The sequence below is a fragment of the Lacerta agilis genome, chromosome 8, assembly GCF_009819535.1.
Source record: "Lacerta agilis isolate rLacAgi1 chromosome 8, rLacAgi1.pri, whole genome shotgun sequence".
NCBI lineage: Eukaryota > Metazoa > Chordata > Lepidosauria > Squamata > Lacertidae > Lacerta > Lacerta agilis.
Window position 1 is genome coordinate 25,899,800 of NC_046319.1, and position 21,333 is coordinate 25,921,132.

A 21,333-nucleotide genomic window follows, 5' to 3' on the forward strand; every position below is an offset into this window, starting at 1 on the left:
CCTGACAAAATATTTTGAAGTAAAACCTGGATGTTGTAAATCAAAAGTGCTTATTTCCTTTTATATTGCACACTCTGTATTTATAGTTACTGGGCTATCATCATGGTTATAATACATTACTTTGTCAAACTCTGTAAAATATACAGCAAAGTTTGATTTTTTAAAAAAAATCTTATTTTACAAAAAAAGAGACTCCCTCTGCCTTTTCCAGTGAATATATACATTATTAAAAATTACTAAGGCTGTAAACATAAGAAAATAACCAGGCCTTTAGAAGTGTGTGTGTGTGTACGTACACAAAAGCCAAGCTTCTGCTTTAAATTTGTGATCCAGTTTATACATAACACTTAAGCCAAACCATGGCTTGGTCCAAATGGAGATTGTGGCTGCTTTGCTTCTTCAGTCCTGCAGCATGTTGTCTGAACCAAGGCTTGTTTTGTTTGGCTTACAGCTTGTGATTTGCCTGGAGGGAACAAACTATGAGCCCAGGGTCAGATGACTTGCTAGGTTAAACCATGGCTTAGCTCACAGCTGCAGAAGACCAGACCAAGAGCAAAGTGGCAGCAGTCTCTCCTCTAGGAGTCTAAATGCTTGTACGTTTGTGCCAATAAATTGTTCAGATGACCGTTATGTGCAACCTGAGCGAATGTGATTGTGTGTAAAATATATTCAGTACATCACAATCCAGTGGCTCAAGCACTAAGATATAAATTGTAGAATTATAGAGTTGAAAGGGACTCTGAGGGTCATCTAGTCCAGCCTCCTGCAATTAAGGAATCTCAACTAAAGTATCCATGACTGATGGCCATCCAAACTTGTGCTAAGAAACCTCCAATGTAGGAGTGTGCACCACCTGAGGGAGTCTGTTCCACTGTCAAAGAGCTTTTACCATCAGAAAGTTATTCCTAATGTTTAATTGGAATCTTCTTTCTTGTAACATGAATCTATTGGTTCTGGTCCTATGGTCTGGAAGAGAAAACAAGCTTGTTCCTTCTTCCATGTGACAGCCCTTCATATATTTGAAGATGGCCTTAATATCTCCTCTTTTTCATGCTAACATACCCAACTCCCCCAACCATTCCTCATAAGACTTGGTTTCCAGACCCTTTATCATCTTGGTCGTTCTCTGCTGCACTCGTTCCAGCTTGTCATTATCCTTCTTAAATGGTGGTACCCAGAACTGGAGACAGTACTCCAGGTGTGGTCTGACCAAGGCAGAATAGTAGTGCTATTACTTCCCTTAATTTAGACACTAAACTTCTGTTGATGTAGCCTAGAATAGCATTAGCTCTTTTTTACTGCTGCATCAGATGGTTGACTCATGTTAAGCTTGTGGTCTACTGAGACCCCTAGATCCTTTTCACATATACTACTGGCAAGCCAGGCGTCCCCCATCTTATATTTGTGCAGTTGGTTCTTCTTGCCTAAGTGTAGAACCTTACATTTGTCCCTATTGAAATTCATTTTGTTTGTTTGGGCCCAGTTCTCTAATCTGTTAAAGTCATCTTTAATCCAAATTATGTCTTCTGTGGCATTAGCTACCCATTCCAGTTTGCTGTCATCTGCAGATTTAATGAGCATACCCTCAATTCCTTCATCCAAGTCGTTTATAAAGATGGTGAACAACAACAAGCCCAGGACAGAACCCTGTGGCATCAACTTGTCACTTTTTTCAGGATGACGAGGAACCATTGCCAACTTCTCCACAATATCATGGGGAAAATCTTACTGAAATAAAAATACACAATGTCCACAGCATTCCCCTGAAACACCAAAAAAGAAATGAGGTTCTTCTGGCATGACTTGTTTTGGAGCAAGCCATGCTGGGTCTTAGTAATCATAACATCCTTTTTTAAGTGCTCAGAAACAGGCTGTTTAATTGCCTGTTCTGTGCCAAGCAAAAACTGAAAGATGATGTGAAGCAGGGCCGTTGAAGGACAAGGGGTGTGGTGTTGGGAAAGTCACAAGGGCCAGACAGAGGCTTGGAGGGCCACATTTGGCCCTTGGGCGAGAGGCTCCCTGTTCCTGTTTTATAGCAACTTGGATATAAAGAACCATAATGTAAATTTACTGGCGTTATAACACTTAGCAATTCTTTGCTTAATTATGTTGCTTAATGTGAAGTACTTAATGTGGAAACTAATTTGTATTGCTGCAATATGTAATATTTCCAGGACAGCTAGGCACGCTCATGCAAAAAAAAAAAAAAAAAGTTTAAACATGTGAATGGACATACAGTATATTATTTCTACCACAAAAAGGGAAATTATGAAAAGTCCTTACTACTGTACTTAGCTTTCTGGTTTTTCTCACTTCATCTTTTAAGTTACAAATGGTTTTCAAGCTCTCTGGTGCCCTCTAAAGCAGTTTATAAATCAAGATAGGTCCCTTAGGCTTTAAAAAAAATTCTGGAGGGTTTAGAGATGTGCTGGGCTTTTATTTTTGGCAGTGACAAATGTCCATAAATTTGGTGAAACCAAGTTTTGACTGGGATGGCCTGAAGTGCAACTTCTAATAATTCAACAGTAATTTATTCCCACAAAACAAGTTGGAATGATTGCTAACTTCTGCTCTCATTGCCCATAGGGAGACCAGTGCAGAGGACACAGAATAATAGAATTGCACTGTAGAAGGTACCCCAATGCTCATCTAGTCCAACCCCATGCAATGCAGGAATCTCAACTAAAGCATCCATGACAGATGACCATCCAGTGTCTGCTTAATAACCTCTAAGGAAGGAGAGCCTGCCATCTTCCAAGGGAGTCCATTCCACTGTCGAACAGCTCTTACTGTCAGAAATTTTAGCTGTTATATTTTATTTCATTGATTTCTGCCTAGCAGGCTAAACCTGTCAAAATGTCTTCTTCCATATCACTATTTAAAGGTATGAGAGTCTTGACCTCCTTTGCATCTGGTCAGCTTAGTAAACCATGCGACAGGCAGCTGTGCCTAGGTCACATTGCGCATGTGATTACACTGGGCATACATGGGAGATTATGGTGGGCCCATTAGGTAATTAGATAGTGGCAATCCTGTGTCTTAGATCATTTGGAAAACAAATCTTGTATGTCAGCATAATAGATTTACATCTCATAAACCTGCAACTTTTAGAAAAATGAGTAGAGAAATGACTGCACCCAAGTTGGAACTAAAAAAAGTTATTGAATCTGGATTTCCTGTTTGTTCCAGAACAAATGCAACACTGGAGTTCTAAATGTGCAAAGAATATAGAATCTGTTTCTGATTAACATACTGCTAGCTGCAATCCAACTATGCAGTCCCCCCCTCCCAAGTTTAATACAGTGGTGCCCCGCTAGACGAAAATAATTCGTTCTGCGAAAATTTTCGTCTAGCGGGTTTTTCGTCTTGCGGAGCGGCAATGACAGCCGCGCTCCGCAAAACGGAAAAAAAAAGACGAAAATTTTTCGTCTTGCGAGGCAGCCCCATAGACTTTTTCGTCTTGCGGGGCAGCCTTCCGCTAGACGAATGCCTTCGTCTAGCGAGTTTTTCGTCTTGCGAGGCATTCGTCTAGCGGGGTACCACTGTACTGTAATGCCATTTGCAGACCAGCTTTAAGTGCAAGGTTTGTGAATCACACTGAAGAAAAAGGTCTAGCCCTTGTAGCAGCGAAGACAGCCATCACTGCCTCTCATGAACAATGTTTGAAATGAAACAGTGGTCAGAACACGGGATCAATAGCAGCAGTTTGAGTCTATCTACATATGCAGAGACAGGTACTTTAGCACCAATATGAGTACACAATTTTGACATCATTGTCATCTCAAATACATAAAATCCAAACCCCACTTCTCAATTCCATTTTTGGACTAAACACATATTTACAATCAAATATCAAAACACTTTTGATACCTTGAGTAATTAAGGCTGCTGTCTTGCTTATTGAACACAGGAGGATCTATTTATGTGTTAACATGCTTTGAAGTCTTGCCTGGTTGCAACCTCTACAGAACCAAGACTTGTTTGACGGCCTGCTGTCCAGTGCTGCCTGCAAACATGCAGCACAAATTTCACTAACAAGACTATTAATGGGTAGCCTAAGCCAGTTTACTCAAATAACTTACATTTAGGAAGATTAATGGTTCGTTCCTAAAGAGAAGCAAGTCACGGAATTAGGTTCTCATTCTGTGCATACTTACAGGACATTATTTTCCATAAAATCCCTGTAGGACAGACGTCCATCTTGAGCATATTTGACTTGAAATGTGGTCTACATGTATGCAGAGAATTTTAAGTTTTGGCTTACAAGTAAATAAGTGTAACTTAAAATTCTAAGGAAACGAATGTGGGTATGACAGTTCAGGAATGGTCAGTAAATCATTAGTTTTAATAGATTTGCTAGGTACATGCCTAAGTATATGCATGTGAAGGCAGAACCTATAGATTTTCCACTGGCAGCCCCGCCTCCTATGCATGTTGGCTCAGAAGTTAAAGTCCAGCTATGTTCAATGGGACTTTACTTCCAAGTAAGTACAAAAAGCATTGCAGCTGTGCAGCCTGATCCTATTGCATGTAGGTCCCACTTATTCCAATGGTGACTAGCTTTTAAGTGTTTTTAGGTTTGCCGACATCCATTGAGTCCAGCATGACCTTCCATGTAAATGTACAGAGAACTGGGCTGAACGTATCCAGTTTGCAAGGACATGAGACAAGCATAATAATCCTAAACATGCCATATGGAAGTTCCTTTGAAATTAATGGGACCTAATTCCAAGTATTACATTCAGGATAGCTCTATTAATAAAACTTAACAGATTTGTCAATAGCAGACTAGTGCCCTTAGCCCAAGTGACTTAGGGTCAGGGTATAAGATTCTACTGCCTGCTTCTAACTAATCACACAATATATTTTTGTTACCCCTGTAGCAGTTGCTGGGTGGGTGGATGCTCTTGAGTTAGCCATTTGATTTAAATGTAATAAGCTAGCCCATAGTGTCAGACCATGTAGATCAGTCCTGTCTAGAGCAGGGATGGAGAACCTCAGGTCTGGGGCTCAAATGTGCCCCCCCCCCCCGGTCTCTATTCAGCCATTGGAACTAGCTCTTAAAGTGGAAGTAGCTCTTAAGGAACTCATGTAAAGGAACTTAGGGCATCCTATCATGCAAAACATATCACTCTATCACAATGCCAATCCAAAACACATATCACCATTACTAGGAAATCTGACACTGGACAATTGTAACTCATGGCTTTGTTAGACCCAAGGGTTCAGATTAATGTTTTCACCGACTTGTGCACTTAAAAGTTCGAAGAGGTTGAAGCTTGACCTGTAAATCTTCTCACCGCTTCAATTAACTCAGTTAATTCAAGGGGCAAGTAGAGAAGCATGTTTTGTGTACATGAGCAATACAGTCCTAAGCATGTTTATTCAGAAGTAAGTCTCACTGCTAAGTAGACAGGGATGGGACCACACTATCAGTTGTTTAACTTTGTTGCCTGGAACTGCTAATTGCTGCTAAAGAGGTTAGAAATGTTCAGTAACACCTTTGTAGTTTGAATGAGTGGAACTGCATGTTGAGTGTACTGTTCTTGACAAAAAACTGTGACTGAAATGAAACTCTTTACTTTAAAAGCCATTTCAGATAGGGCCTTGTCTGCACAGGAATGCCTCATGCATCCCCTTTAAAGATACTGTTCCACAGACAGCTTAAAAGAGGAGCAATGTCTTCTTTTACATAATGTTTATCTAGCTCCACTGTCTAGCTCCAACAGCCCTGTGCTCAAACGCTGCAATCCAAGTCACATTTGTGCCAGGTCTTAGGTATGTCAGGATTATAAGATTGATTCTAATCTTCTTGGCTCTGGCAGGTACATATGTAAATCTCATTAACAGTAATAGGAGATGTACATGTGTAAACTTCAGACTGTCAACGTGAGATCATGCCTCTTCTTTGCACCACAGAATCAGAGTGGAGATCAAGCACAGGAAAGGGTTCTCTGGAATCTCCAGATAAGCATGGGAAAGACCCCTGTCTGAAACCCTGAAGAGCCACTGCCAGTGAGCAAAGAAGCATAATGCTGTGTTAGATGAACTAATGGTCTGACTTGGCACAAGGCAGATTCATGGGTTTTAACGTCCTGTTACAGCATTAAAAAAATCAGTGATAGTGACTTGTTTTTAGGCCACATTGGCAGCCCAAATCTGAAACACATTATATGAAAGTCCCACTGAAATAAATGGAATCTTTATAAGTATGCTCAGGATTATAGCCAGAGCCTGCATTTAAAGCTTCAATTCTAAGCACACTTACCAGAGAGCAAGTCCTTTTTAACTCAGTAGAGTTTACTTCTGAGTAAACATACTTGGGATCTTGCTGCACTCTAGCTTCACTGTTTTAGAAACAGCACTGTTCAGCTTCCACACACAAACCATAAAGCCCCAGAGGAGTTGTGCAGTGCGATCTTATTTACTCAGAATTAAATCCTGAATTCACTGGGACTTGCTCCCAGCTCAGGTATGTGTATCCATACATGATTTCAAGGCAATGAATACACCTACTAGGGAGTAAATCCTACTGTATGTGATATATGCATTATATATAATGCAGCATGTATATATTGTTGTTGTTTGGTCGGGGGGCGGGGCGGTATAATGCAGCATCCTTTCTGGAAGATTTGGTCCGAACAGGCAGTGTAGCATTTAAACTTACTGACAGTGAACAAAGAAGCTGAACTGGTTCTACCCCACAGCAAACTGTAAGTGGTAGACTATGTTATGCAACAGTGAATTGAACACAGAGCTTCTTAAGGTCTCTGTAAATGGTGCTTAATCTTTTTTCTGCAGATTTGGATTGCCTTTCACAGTGTGTGCTGTGCCAAAGTGCAGTTAGATCCGATACAACAAAAGAAGTTCAGGTCTCTTAAACCATTTGGTTCTAAACTCCCCCTCCCACCAAAAAAAATATAAAAAATTATTAGGCTTAGCACCCAGGGCTAAAAGCACACTTCTTTCAGAGCAGGGGTCAGCAAACTTTTTCAGCAGGGGGTCAGTCCACTGTCCCTCAGACCCTGTTGGGGGCCAGACTATATTTTGAAAAAAATTATGAACGAATTCCTATGCCCCACAAATAACCCAGAGATGCATTTTAAATAAAAGGACACATTCTACTCATGTAAAAACACACTGATTCCTGGACTGTCCGTGAGCCAGATTTAGAAGGCGATTGGGCCGCATCCAGCCCCCAGGCCGCCTTTTGGGGATCCCTGTTTTAGAGAGAGAAAACAAATCCTCAGCTCAGGACCACAACATCATTTATGTTTGCAGGAAATTATATGTAAATTTATAGGTGTCTCCATTTTGCCACTGAATTAATTCCCATCTCCAAATCATGTGCAATTTGTAAGCAGTTTGTAAACATGGACCAGCAGTAGAATCTACTCACAAACAATACTTTTTTCTGCTTACTGAGAATAATCATCTATAAATAGCGAACAAATCCCTACTATGGCTGGGAGTTGTAATACCCACATACCTTAGATGGACTGTTCTTTAAAGCTAGAATATCGCACAAATCCTCAGGCTTAGGACTTGAACAGAACACGTCCCCTGCCCCTCATTCCAGCACAGGGATCCCATCTCATACTCGCCTGCTCCCGCCACCCATAATCTGGGGGAACAAACGCCTCTCCTTTTTCTCCCTCATCAAGAAAAGCCAAACTCTTCTCCTGGACCTGACATCCCCCACTTTAGGAGAGCTTTGCCACACACACAGCCAGGATGATGGCGATGAGGAGAACGGCCGTGAAGATTATGCCGGCCAGCACTTTGCTGATATCGCAAAAGGCCTTGCTCTCCTCCACCTCGATCATGCCGATGGAGGAGGCGCCCACGCTGATGGTGGACTTGAGCTCCGCCCCGGGGTCCTGCTTGGCCTCCACCGTCCATTGCGGGACGCTGACTTTCATCTCCATCTCGTACATCATCTCCCCCACTTGGTTGATCTCATTCTCCAGGTCTTTCAAATCCACCACGTCGATGTTGTTGTCCGCCTCGTATTTCATGTTCTGGACGCTCATGGCCCGGGCGGCCACTCCGGAGGTGCCGCCGCTCATCCCCGTCTGGATGAGCGGCTTTTTGGGTACGTTGAGGGGGAACTCCTGGCCCAGCTCCAGGGCGCGCCGCATGTCGGTCTCTAGGATCTCCAAGCAGGTGGAGAAGAGGACCCAAAGCCGCTCGAATTCCGCCCTGTCCTCTTTGCTCACCGTCTTGTCCCGCAAGGCGGCCGTGAGCTTGTTGCGGTTGGCCACCGCCAGTTCCTGGGCTTTCTGCCGGGTCTTCTTGAGCTCCTCGCGCAGGTTCTGCGAGTCCGAGGTGCCGCCGATGGTCAGCACCATGTGCCGGTAGCAGGCCGTCACTTTGCTCAGCGCGTCCAGCAGCGCCTTGCACTCATCCTTCGCCATGGCGCGCGCCGGCCGGGGCAGCCGGGTTGCCGCTGCTTCTCACGACCCTACGCGCTGCTGCTGCTGCTCCTCCTCCCCCCGCCGCCCCTCCTTCGAAGCGCAGCCCCGGTAGCTCCGTCTCCGGGCCCCACGCACATGGCAGAGCCCCCCGATCGCCCACAGTCCGCGCCGTTCACCGCCTGCTGAAGTCAGCGCAACGCCTGGATCTTGGGCGAGCGAGAAAGAGGCTCGCCCTGGACTGGTTGCTCTCCAGCATCCTTAGGAAACGCCACCGCAGGAGGTGAAAGACAGGTGTCAGGAGCGCTAGCTGTCTTGTGGCTTACTCGTGAGGCTGAGCTCCGTTCCGGCTCCCTTTAAGCCCGCTCGGGCTCCCGAGCAGCCGCCGGGCTGTTGGCCTTAAATAGCGCACAGCTGGAGCTTCTGGAGCCAATCACAGGGGCCCCCAGCCCAGCTTTTCAGAGTCGCCGCCGCCGCCACCACCACCACCGCCGGGCTCCTGCTCTCCCTCTTCTCTCCGTCGAACGCTGCATCTGCTTTTCCGGCTGCTCCTGCTGCTGCTTTTCGGTGAGCCTTCCCCCCACCCCACCCCCAAGCTCCACCTTCTCGGGCTGCTTACTGAGCAGACGTGGTCGAAGCGGCTGTGGAAACGGCCCGGCGGATTGGCTGGCCTGCTGGGAAGTGCCCGCCTCGGTTGGCTTGGCGAGGAAGAGGTAAGGCTCTGGGCGGCTGCAGGGGGGCCGGGGGCGCAGGAAGGCGACGAGCGAGGGCGGCCGCCAAGGAGCCCTGCTCACACTCGGTGGCTCACAAGGCAAGTGAGCCAGGAAGTCCGGGGGGCAAGAGCTTGAAGCGCTTGAGCGCCGGCCGAGAGGCGTCCCGGGCAGCGGATTCCCTCCAGGCCTCTCCTGCGGGGTTTGGTCCTCAGCCTGGGCCAGTGCGGGCGTTTCTTGGAGGCAGGCGGCTGGAAGGGAGCTTGGGGGCCCTGCTGCCCAATGTCGCGTGTGTAGTGAGCTGCTTCCTTTCCGCTTCCTGCCTTTCGGGCGTTGGGGTGCTCGGACGTGTCCTTTCAGTAAGTGCTGTTTTCCAAAGGGAGTGAAGTTGTAGGGTGATGCAGAAAAGTTCAGAGGAGAAGAAGCGTTAGGAGCTTATTGCTTCTCTTGAGGCAGTCCCTGGAAAGTGTTTGGTGTGTGGCCTGAAATATCCTTGACTGGAGAAGAAATAGGCAGCTGAAGATGTGTTTTGAAATGAGTTTCTGGCTAGATAATGTCCCTTGCTGGTAATAGATATTAAGCCGAGTCAACCATGGTGATTATAATTGGAGACTTTCTCGAGAATGAGCAGCAGTGCAATCCTGCATGTTTTACTTTGAAGCAAATCCCACTGAGCTCTATGGGGCTTACCCCCAAGTAATTATGTAGAGGATCACAGCCCAGGTTTTGAAAAGAGGAGTTCTTGCAATGCAGGTACTTTCTGTCCACTCATGAAGTTGTGGTCTGCAGTCTTTCCAGTGTGGGCTTCTCTGTAACTCCTCTATGGAAGGAGGACATGTTTGAATCTCATGGACATTTTTGAAACATTAGGCAGTTCATAAATGCTTTAAATTCACATAAATAAATACATGGGTAAATTTTTTTTTTTGGCTGAAAAACAGGATATTGATAGTAACTTTTATGTAAAGTAGCTAAGAGCACATATTCTAAAATACCCACCATGACATAGTATACTCCTTGCAGGCAAAGACTGTGCCTGACTGAAGCAATTAAGACAGTAACCCTATACACTGTACCAATTTACCTGGGAGTAAGTCCAGTGGAGCTTCCTGCTGTGTAGGCATGTACAGAATTGCATTGTGACTGGCTTTACCATCCCATAGGCTAGTGTTCAAGAGACTAGAATCCTACTTTTGTCTGCTTTGATGTGAGGTCCACTTACTTCCAATCAGTATAGGATTTTTAAGGAGGCAATGCATAGTATCTGCTCAGAGTAAGCCCCCTACTGAACTTGGTGGGGGGCCTGACTCTGAACAAGCATGCATTTATGTTGGGTTGCATGCCTACAATTCTAGACACACTCATTTAGGAATAAATCCCACTGCAGGCACCTGCTACTGAGTAAACATGGGTGGTAATAGGCTACACGATGACTTAAGGGATATGTAGGCCATGTTCTCGAAGTGAAACTTATTTGTAATTTTCAAGATGCCTTGCATAATAATACAAAGAAACAAGTGTAATAAAGCATTTTTATTAAGAGTTTTGACAAATTCTGGGGGTGGGGTGGAGGACACGACGACTTGTGTGTGAAGAATAGTATAGTTCACATCCCAGCAGAAGCACAATTTTTCATTTACTAGCATGCCACCCCCCTTATTTAAAGTTAAATGTTGGAGTTTAGTACCCTACCTTTATATCAGTTGAGGGTTTTTATTTACATGGAGGTTGAGTTCCACTTGCTGTTTTGCTTAGATTCACTAGTTTTGTTTCCAAGATAGGGACAGGCATTATGCTAAAAGCTTGTGTGTTAGAAAGCAGTGGCTGCTTGGAAGCAAGTGCACTCCTTGTGTGCAGTTAACAAAACAGCATAGGAAGCATCAGTTTTGAGTTACCAAAACTTATGCATGGAGCATTTCTAAGTAGAACGTTGATAAGTCATGTGGCTGGGTATTTAAATCGGCATCAAATCTTGTCAACTGACTTTCTTGGAAAGAGCTTACGCGAACACTGCTTTTGAAGTTTGCCAAAGCAGCAACTTCACCAGTGTCTTAAGCCAACTTATTTTTTGGGGGGGATAAGGGCACCCCCAACTCCCAGCCCAGTGAAGATTGTGTCCTCACTGACCACATAATGCTGAACAGGGTGTGTGTGTGAGAGAGAGGGGGGGGGAGCGGAATATTCTGGAAGATGGCAGTGTGGCTGGAGCCCTGACCAGAGCATTCCATCCACACTACAGCTTCTTGTTGTAAATAGTCTGTTTTGAATAGTCTGTTTTGGAAGACCACAAGCTCTGCACTCTGAACTCCATGGCTCAATTATCAAATTGCATTATTGCATGCCTGTTTTGCAAGTTAAGTAGTAGCATGAACTTCATCAGATATTACCGGTAGCTGTATAGATCTGTGGTGTTACAGATCTCTTCAGTAGCCCTACAGGTGGTCCTCATTTACTACACTGAGAGCAGCAGGCACTTTCCTGATGCTGTGAGTTTCCTAACTAGCTTGGGGAATGGGGAGGAAGCCATACTTAATTGTTTGTGTATATATAGATATATAGGTTGTTTTAAAGACCTTGTTTGTTTTGCATTTTAATTATGAATGTTTTGATGTTTTATGACATTGTTTTATTGCATATTTTAATTATGTGTGGCCATCCTTTTTAAACTGATCTTATATTTGTAAACCACTGAAGTGGTAAATGAATCAATTAATCTGCTATATATTTTGGAAAGTGGTTTGTCTCGCCTTCTGTTTCTTCTCTATAAATTCAGACGCCTCTTGAGATATCGTTGCTAAACTTGGCACAAGGGTTCCTTCCCAAGGTGAGGACAGCAGTCTTCATTGATGTTTAGATGCCAGGCACCATTTTGAATCAAGATGGTGGACCAAAACATGAGTTTGGATTGGCAGCACCTGATTTTTGGTGTCACAGGTGGACACCAAATGGAAATTGCATTATCCATTTTTTAAAAAGGTTTCTAAAAATACCCAGGCAGCACCAGGCACCTTCTGCTAGTCAAATGATGATGATGATGATGATGATATAATAATAATAATATAGAGGATTTCCTGAAGGGATCTATCTGACTTCATAGATAAGGTTACCACCAGTGGGCCAAATAAAAGTGAGTACAATTAGAACTTAATGATTTTCAAAAGGTGGGAGTGAGCGTTGGAGATAAACTTCTTGGTCTGAAGCCAAAATACTGACTGTAGACACATTGGCATCTTAAAATAAAGCTAGCCCTTCTTTTTCTCAATTTCACGGGATGCAACAGGATCGATATAGATTGGAGCCAACATTGTGTACATGACTTCCCAAATAAGCGGTGGGCGTGCATTGGATTCAGAGAAGATGGGAGTGCATACCCAGCCTTTGTGGCTTGGACTCTCCACTTCCCCAAGCAATGCAGTTATGGGGTAGCTTGCTCTGGGTTTAGCTTTCTCTGAATTGGAGTGCTTAACTGTATTTCCTTTCTCAATCTACAAATAAACAAGTTGAACAGGCATGCAGAGAAAGAGCAGACACCCTATGAAGTAGAAGACCTACTACGCCATATCACATCCCCAGAGAACAGGCCAGACCCCAAATATACTTCTAGCATTTAGCTAATTCTAACTGCTCTGCCTCATTTATGCCCAAACTATTGCTCAGCCCCTTCCATTAACTGGTATGTGTGGAGTCACCACCTTGAATCTTTGGCTATCTCTTCAGACACAATGGAGGGATGATTGGCTATCTCATAGCAATTGGCTCCTATCAGCTGGCCATTAAGAGTAGTAGGCCAGAAGCTGTAAAGCCATGTACAGCTTGGGCAGGGAACTTTTCAGCTCAAGTGTCGCATTCACTTGTGGGGGCCACATGCCATTTGTGGGATTGGCCAAAGGCAAATGTGGGCAGAGCAACAAATGGGAATTTTATCTTTGTACAAGAGGCTAAAAACTACACATACACCCCCCCTCTCTGTCCTTCATTCACACAAGCTAGAAGCATTATCAGAAATCAGGGACATAGTTCAGCCAGCAAAAACACCCAAGGGGGAATGCAAAGCAGAGCTAGTGAGGGGTGTGGCCTAAAAACCAGGGTGTGTGGCCTGGGGAGAATCCCATAGCTCCTGGGCCTGAGGCTTCCCATCTCCGATGTAAGAGAATGGTCTTATCCAGGGGTCAGCAAACTTTTTCAGCAAGGGGGCCGGTCTACTGTCCCTCAGACCTTGTGGGGAGCCGGACTATATTTTGAAAAAAAATATAAACGAATTCCTATGCCCCACAAATAACCCAGAGATGCATTTTAAATAAAAGCACACATTCTACTCATGTAAAAACACCAGGCAGGCCCCACAAATAACCCAAAGATGCATTTTAAATAAAAGGACACATTCTACTCACGTAAAAACACGCTGATTCCCGGGCCATCCGCGGGCCGCATTTAGAAGGTGATTGGGCCGCATCCGGTCCCCGGGCCTTAGTTTGGGTTTTGTATTGCCAATTTCATTAGTGTGCATTGTATGGGAACCTGTGTTAAGTGTAGGCACGTATCAAGTTATGTTCTAGCTTATGAATAGAATCTTTGTGATTGACGTGTTTGCTTGTTCTTCTTTCCCTGTGGGGAAGGTCTCATGCCAAATCATCAGTTTCTTAAAGAAACAGGTTACCATAACTCCTCTGTTAGAAGCATATTCGAGGATTTATAGGAATTCACATTATCACATTCATTATGGCCCTTTGGGGGCCCCTGGTCTTATCAAACAGTACAGTTTTAAAATTAACTTGGTTATGTGTTGGGATATACAAGAATATTAAGTGGGTATGTTTTTAATAGTCAGAACTACTAAGCTTTTGCCTCAAACTTTGCAGGATAACCTGGGGTCTGACATGGTTGTGGGATGTGCTTGAGATCATTTGCTTGCTTTAAATGAGGTTTTGCTTTCCTCCCCCCCCCCCCAGTCATTTGATGCTGTAGCTGTAAAATAATGGATCCATTGAAGTTTAGTTTAACTGCCTTAGTCATTGTGAAAATGCTCTGCTTAACAGATGCAAAAACAGACCCTGCTTTAGCCACCCCATAAACTTAACAATGTCAGAAGATGACTCATCCACACAAGTGACCTTGAAATATTTCCTGAAAACATGCTTGATTGTCTTGCATTGCTAAACCTGTTTAGAGGTGGGCTTGTGGCATTTATGCCAGAACCATCCAACAAATGTGACCTGCTAGACATGCTGTGAAATGTTTGTTTGCCAAGCAGGGTTATATTGTGTGGTATCAGCACATGACCACATCCAGTAACACATGTTCAAAAGAAATCTAGTGATAATCCTTCCTGGGGTATAAGAATATAGGCTCAGGGATACATAATCTTCCATGTTAATGTTCTAGGGGGAGAGGGCTAGGCTAGTACTTCCCTATACTGTATAAGGAGGGAACTTTTTTATATGCAAGAGCATTAATCAAATGATTCCTCCACGTGCTTTTCTGGTGGCTATGTCATGTGGTTTTCTTCTAAATGTCTAGCATGGCTTTGGCTCTACTGTAGTTCAGATTTTCCTGTATGAACTTGGGCTAATTGCAATCCCTCTGCCTACCCTACTTTGGAGAGTGGTGTTGACTGTAAAAAGGGGATAACCCTCTGTTTTCCTGAGCCACTCTGAGAAAAGACGTAATGCAATGCTAAAGGTATCACAACGCATCTGCTAAGTATGAATCCAGGGCAGATAGGGGGCCTAGGGTTCCACCTGACATATTCCCCTATTTTTCCATATTCTACATTATTCAGCACTCTTCTTTAAACCTTTTCTCAACATAGACTATTTCCATCTAGAATGGCTATTAGTATTACTACCCCAGGGGGAACACTCTCACAACTCCTTCTAGGATTTTTATTCTTCAGGAATCATAGTAGTTTGCCGTGCCAAGATAACCCCAAATCCCCATCAGAACTGGTCCCTGTCTCTGCAGGTCATCAACCCCTATCTAACAGTTTTAACTGTCAAGTTTTGAATTGTTTTAACCAGCTCTGATTGGTTGCTGGGTCACCAGGAGGCTGACCATGGGTATGTCCATCAACTCCCCTCAGCATAAAGTTAACTAAGGAAGAATGAAGTGTTGGAGAGAAGATGTAGTCTGCCAGCTGGTTCTGGGAGCAACTGTTAGTGTGGCTTGGCTTGTATCTGTTCTGTTGCTACTAAGCAGTTTAGACTTGTCACTTGCAGCGTGTAATCCCATATGCTGGGAATTGCCTGCTGTCTTGCCATCACTTGGAACTACTACTTCTGGCCCATCAGAGCTACCATCTGTCAATATCAAAATTACTTTATATCACTGTCTATTTGTGTTATGATCCCATCTGCATTTGGCCATGAGCTATAGATGCTACACTTATAACTAAGCAGCAGCGTTCACGATTAAAAAGCACCAATCGCTTTTGCCCTTAGAATGATTGTAGCTGTTGGTACTGCTTGGCTTATAAAGTTATGTTGTGTTGACTAGTTAGTGGCATCTTTCAGGTTTCTTTTGGCAGCTGCAAACTGGGTATCTTTGCTTGATCTATTCAAGACTATACAGAGATTCTGAACTCCAAATTTTCTTGAAATGGGTCTGTCCCAATCAATAGGCCTTATCAAGCGGCACCAGCTGTGTCCCAGAGCATAGCTTCATGCACTGGGTAGAGTAGCATTGGGGAATCCTAGTTAGGCCTGCCCTGTCTCCCCATTTAGCCCACAACATGGTTTGGACCATGCCATGCCCACCTGTCCATCACCTGATGAGATACTGTCAGGCACAGGACACATCAACCCTTAGGGCCAAATTGTAAGGGAAGAATCAAGAGCTTCCTCTTAAGTATGTGCCTCTTTGCCCTCACCTTTGGCATCTGAGATGTGTGTTTTAAGGTCCACCCTATTATGTAGCTGTAATCTATTTTAACCATTCTGAATTCTAAATGGTTGTAACCTGGCCTGAGACCTTCTGGTGAATGATGGGTAATAGTGCTCTTCTGATTGTGCCTTTCCTGTTGCGGGCACTTTCTGAGTTTGCAGCAACAAGAAAAAGGTGCCAAATTCAAAAAGGACCAGATTACAACTGGAAAGGAAGAGAGGCTTGAATTAAAGTTTGGACTGCAAAAGGGAGCATTGTGGGACATGCTTGGAGTGCACTCCTGATCCTAGGGTTCGGAGTTGGATCACTTGATGTCAGGTGATTGACAGGTAGGCAGCCACTCCTACTTGTCCAAGTGGTGGGGAATGCTGGATCTGGCCCGCCAATTGGATCCAGTTTCCCACCCCTGGGGCAGAGAGAAGGCCTCAGCTGAGAAATCTTTAAGCCGGGTTGTAGGTGGTTTCTCTTCCCTCTAAAACAGGAGCCATACGACTGAATGGCATGGGGAAAAGGTGCTGCTGCTTAGAGACCCTTATGATGGGAAAAAAACCTGTGATCCCTGTTCATTTACAACATTTTTGGGTGGTGGTGGTAGGATTTGGCAAACTAAATTTTCACCCAAGGAAGCAAAATAGCATGAATAGACCCTACCGGTGTTTTGTTTTTTAAATGGAGGGAATGGGAAACTTGAGATTCTATGATGGATTCTGAAGTAGGCAAAATTGGTTGGGAAGGGTTGAACATGACTTGAGACTGAAGGCTTGGTTGTGAGTCCTAGAAGACCTGCTCCTTGCCTTCTAGGCCTTTTCCCACCTGGTCTAGGAGGGTGGCGCCATGACAGATGCCTGCTACAAAAGCTGAGGGCTGAACAAGCTATTGGGCTGGGGTATTGTTAGGAGTAGTTGTTGCTGTTACTGATTTTAATTTTTTGTATACTTACTTTGTATATAATTATATATGTGGCAATTGTTCAATTTGGTTGTGTACTTTTAAATGTTTTATTGTTTATTATCATTGTTTTGTTTTGAATATATGGAGGGGGGGGAGAAAAAAAGGAAAAATACCTGAATATAAGTCGCTCCATTCCTCGCTGCTCCTGGCTGCATACTGGGGTGGGTGGAGAGCTGTTCTGCGTTGCCGGCAGCCTTTCCCCTTCCTCGCTCACTCCCGGCCTTGGGGGAGAGTACAGGGGACTATGCATGGGGCAGGCAGGCAGGCCTGGCACTGTTTGCCCCACGGTCCTGGCTGCATACCGTAAGGTTGCGAATATAAGCCGCATTTTGACTTTTTACAGTCAGAATGGGGGGGGGGAGTGAGGCTTATATTCAGGCCAATGCGGTATGTATTTTTTCATGTTGTAAACTGCCTTGAGCATGGTTTTAACTGTGGAAAGGTGGCATGCAAATAAAACGTATGTACCGTGTTTCTCATAAAATAAGACGTACCTATAAAATAAGCTACGGCAGGATTTTCAAGCGTTCACAAAATATAAGACATAGCCCTATAGTGTCTTTCTTCTGGTTACTAATGGTAGCAATTGGATTTTGACCACGGAGATCTCTCTCTCTCTCTCTGCTTTCTAGAAAGTCTCTAAATTGGATACTTGGGGGGTCCATATGGCTGTGTATGATGAAGACCTCTTGAAGAACCCTTTTTATCTAGCTATGCAGAAACGACGTCCTGATCTCTGCAGGAAAGTTGCAGAATTCCACGGAATTGTAAGTTAACTTGATGCCTTCAGTAAATGGGTCCTACAGCTTGGCAGGGAATGAGTTCGGACTTAGGGTTCAGAGGGCCTATTTAACAGATGTGGGGAAATGGGCAAACTACACCTTTGCTGTGGTATACTATTAAGTTTCCTTGCTTTTTGCAGCATCTGACCACACATATTGCACATATGACAGGAGCATTAGAAAAGTGGAGGCACCTTCAGGAATGGGAGGAGGGTGTTGCTTGATGCCAATTCCTTGTTCTAAAGATAAGTTTTTTTGTAAAATAAATAAATTAAAATATGTTTAAAAAGAAAAAGTGGAGGAGCTGTGCATAGTTGTAGAGAGACCACTCAGTGAGGCGCTTTTAAGTGGTTGACACAAGAGTTATTCCTGCTATGAGAATATCTTTTGATGACTCTACATGGAGAATCTGAAATTTTTTAATCAACAAAGTTCTAGATGGTTTACAATGATACTTGGTGCAATCTATTCTTCTCTGAACTTGTGTCTGGCTGCCCTTGGAGGAAATACTGGGTGGTGTCCAATGCTACTCCTGCACAGAGTGGACCCACTGAAGTTAATGAACATGATTAACTTAGGTTTGTCAAGTTTAGTAGGTCTACTCTGAGTAGGACTTGGTGGGATACAAAATATTGCGTCAAAGTATTAAGGGTTTGAGATACGAAGTGGTGGCTCTCATGGCCTCCCACAGTATAGTATTCCTTCCCCCAGCCCACTGCACCATGTCAGGGTCTGTCCTCATTTGTGGTGATTGAAGAGCACCTCCCAGTGAGTAATAGCTTCTTGATCTGTACTGCATTACTGCCTGATTTCAAAACTAGGCATCTTAAAATAGTGTGGTCTGGCAAAATGTTAATACTTTTAGGATTTATCCATTTTGTGTGTGTGTATGTGTGTGTGTGCATGCATGCACCTGACTCCATGTTTACTACTTCTTTAGGTGCTAGTTCCATGCAAAGGAAGTCTTTCAAGCAGCAGCATCTCAGCTTGCCAGTTTGACTCCTACGTTCTGAAGTCTGTGGAAGAAAACTTTCAAACTGTGAATGGAAAGGTACAAATTGTTTTAAGGACAGGGATCTAGTGCATTGAGAGTGGTGGAGGCATCAACCCACTCTGCAGCCTCATGAAGTTCAGTGGAATAAATGAATTCTAAAGGAATACAACAGTAATGCTTTAAGAGCTCAAACAGAGAAGGCTTCTTACTCTAAAACTGATGGACGATCTTGCCCTTCCATCAAACATTTAAAAATCAATTCTGTAATACCATTTCAAAAGCGGAGTAGTGTGTTTTAACTTTTGCACTGCACCTGTCTTGCTTTGGAGAAGCCTTCTTATCTTTCTCAAAATCTGCATGACTAGCCACTATTCCTAAATTGTTCTGCTTGCGTACTGCTCATGTTGATACTGATTTTTTTCCCCATTTGCCTTTCCCTTCCTCCTGTCCCTTTAGGAAGTCTTCATACAAGGAAGCTTGATCATCCTTGGGGCTGGCTTCAGCCCTCGTTGCTCAGTGCCTGTTCTCTTTGAGGAAACTTTCTACAATGAGAGAGAAGAGAGCTTCAGCATCCTTTGTATCGCTCATGCACTAGAAAAAAATGAGAGTGAAGGTGAGTAGTAGTGCTCTTCTCAGCCAGCCCTTAGACAGCCAACTCTAGGTATTTTGCTGCCTGAGGCAGATGACAGGAGAGTCCCATTCTTCCTTCTGCTGCTCCATTCCATATATATAATTGGATTGGATTGAACCCTTTTTCAACACTGGTGACAATGTGATGCCTTCCACTGCACTGGAGGGGGCAGCAGACTATATTAGGAGGTACATGGCAGGTACCCAAGAGGGAACAGAATAGGTGGCTATCACTGCCACTCCACCCTCTGCTGCCTGATGTATCTACCCTACTCTGCCTAATGGTAGGGCCAGCCTTGGGCAATAACACTTCTTTCAGGGCCTTCATATACCATGAGCATACAGCTTATTTGGTCTAGAAGGCAAGGTCAGAAGCCTTTCATAAGGCTACAAGGATGAGAGCTAGATCACCCTAGCAGGTTTGCATGAAGGATCTTCATCTTGATTATCATTTCCTGGAAGAATTGACTCTTCAGAAGCCAGGAAAAGAGTTAAGAGGTCAGCAATAAATATGGGAGTCCTGGTTTCTTGCCATGACTTTTTGCATCTGGCATCATAAATAAATCAATAAATAAGGAACTGCTGCTAATAGTAGGAGGAACTACAGATCTTTCTGTGCACTGACAACTGCCCTCCATTTCAGAACAATCCTCAACGCCGTCAAACTCTTACTCCCTGAAAAACGTTGAAGATGTGAGAGAGTTCTTGGGGAGACATGCTGAAAAGTTTGATAAAGCCATTGCATCTTTCCACAGGACTTTCAAGGATCATGACAGGAAAATCCTGCGGCACTACATAGTCAGTATCTCTGTTTTCAGCCTGCCTTAGTCTGTTGCAAATTCGTACTGCAAGAAATTTTCCCATTTCTTACGCAGGAAGAATGCCTCTTCTGTGCAATGTACGCATAGTCTTAAAAAAAAGTATATATTGCTTCAAAAGTTTTTTATCTATGCAAATCTGTAGCTATATGTAAATCAATGTAGATTAACTAAAATGTTGATTAACCCATTTCAGATACCTTTTTAAAAATTGAGTTGCAGCCTTAGTTACTGCTCACTGCTAGATTACTTCATAATGAGAATGGCTCAAGTGCAACTCTAGTATAAATAAAGCACAGTAACCTACCTACTTGATGCAAATGTACTCTGCACCCACATGAACTAAACCTTTGGAAGATTAATCTGGAACCTGTACTTCCTCAAAGAATACACTGGCCCTCCACCCAGTTAAACAACTTGGACTCTCCTTATGTCTTTCTAAAATGTTCTTTCTCCCCCATCCTTGCAAGGGCCCTCTACCTAGACATGTTGACGCAGTGGCCCAGTTAGGATGGCACACTGAACCATAGCTCACAAAGAGTGAGCTGCAGCAAGCTTCAGGTGCTCCCTGTTCCTCTACTTTGGCCTCAATGAGTCCATAAGCTTTGGTTCCATTTCTGCTTAGCCACAGCTGCTTGTGCCATGGTTTGCAAGTTACTTTGTGTGAAACAAACCATGAGTTTACCAGAGTTCGGACAACATGACAAGCTGTCGTTAAGCAAAAACTTCTGAGCTCCACCTGGCAGCCATTCTGGTCAGGGGGAGTGGGAGTTTGTGAACTTGAGTCACTTGGGATTTAATGTGACACCTGAGCCCAGCCTTTTGTGCTCCATAATGTCCTTCTTTTTGGTCTCCAGGATTCTGTAAATGCCCTCTACACCAAATGTATTCAGCAGTTATTGAGAGACTCACACCTTGTGAGTATGAAATGGTTTGTGTGTGTGTATGTGTTAAATATAATTTTCTACCCCTTCCCCAGACATTTCCTGTTAACACTGCCTTTTCTTTCTCTCGTGTCCTTAGAGGATGCTTGCCAAGCAGGAGCCTCAGATGAATCTGATGAAGCAAGCTGTGGATGTAAGTAGTGGGTTGTTTGTTAGTGGGAACTCCGTAAACACACGGGCATCTCTGGTTCAATTTATTTATTTGTATTTC

The 21,333-nt window shown here is 43.9% G+C and overlaps 3 protein-coding genes across 8 annotated transcripts in view; 2 read left to right on the forward strand and 1 right to left on the reverse strand.

The window, feature by feature from the left end:
- The window catches only part of LOC117051056 (neural-cadherin-like), a 187,689-nt gene that overhangs the window by 34,532 nt on the left and 131,824 nt on the right, over positions 1-21,333 (forward strand). The gene's annotated exons all lie outside the window — the stretch shown is intronic.
- LOC117050800 (regulator of G-protein signaling 9-binding protein) lies at positions 7,229-8,498 on the reverse strand. The gene has a single exon (XM_033156659.1). It carries the CDS (start codon positions 8,415-8,417, stop codon positions 7,704-7,706), a length of 714 nt encoding a protein of 237 aa, XP_033012550.1. The 5' UTR covers positions 8,418-8,498; the 3' UTR covers positions 7,229-7,703.
- The window catches only part of LOC117050797 (ankyrin repeat domain-containing protein 27-like), a 54,436-nt gene continuing 41,886 nt past the window's right edge, over positions 8,784-21,333 (forward strand). Inside the window, exons 1-7 of one of the 6 annotated variants that reach the window (XM_033156648.1) lie at positions 8,784-8,981; positions 17,587-17,721; positions 18,677-18,787; positions 19,187-19,343; positions 20,004-20,158; positions 21,036-21,095; positions 21,202-21,255. In XM_033156648.1, the coding sequence (XP_033012539.1) occupies positions 17,620-17,721; positions 18,677-18,787; positions 19,187-19,343; positions 20,004-20,158; positions 21,036-21,095; positions 21,202-21,255 (639 nt within the window). In that variant the 5' untranslated portion in view covers positions 8,784-8,981; positions 17,587-17,619. The other 5 variants (XM_033156649.1, XM_033156647.1, XM_033156646.1 and 2 more) reach the window with 5 other exon arrangements.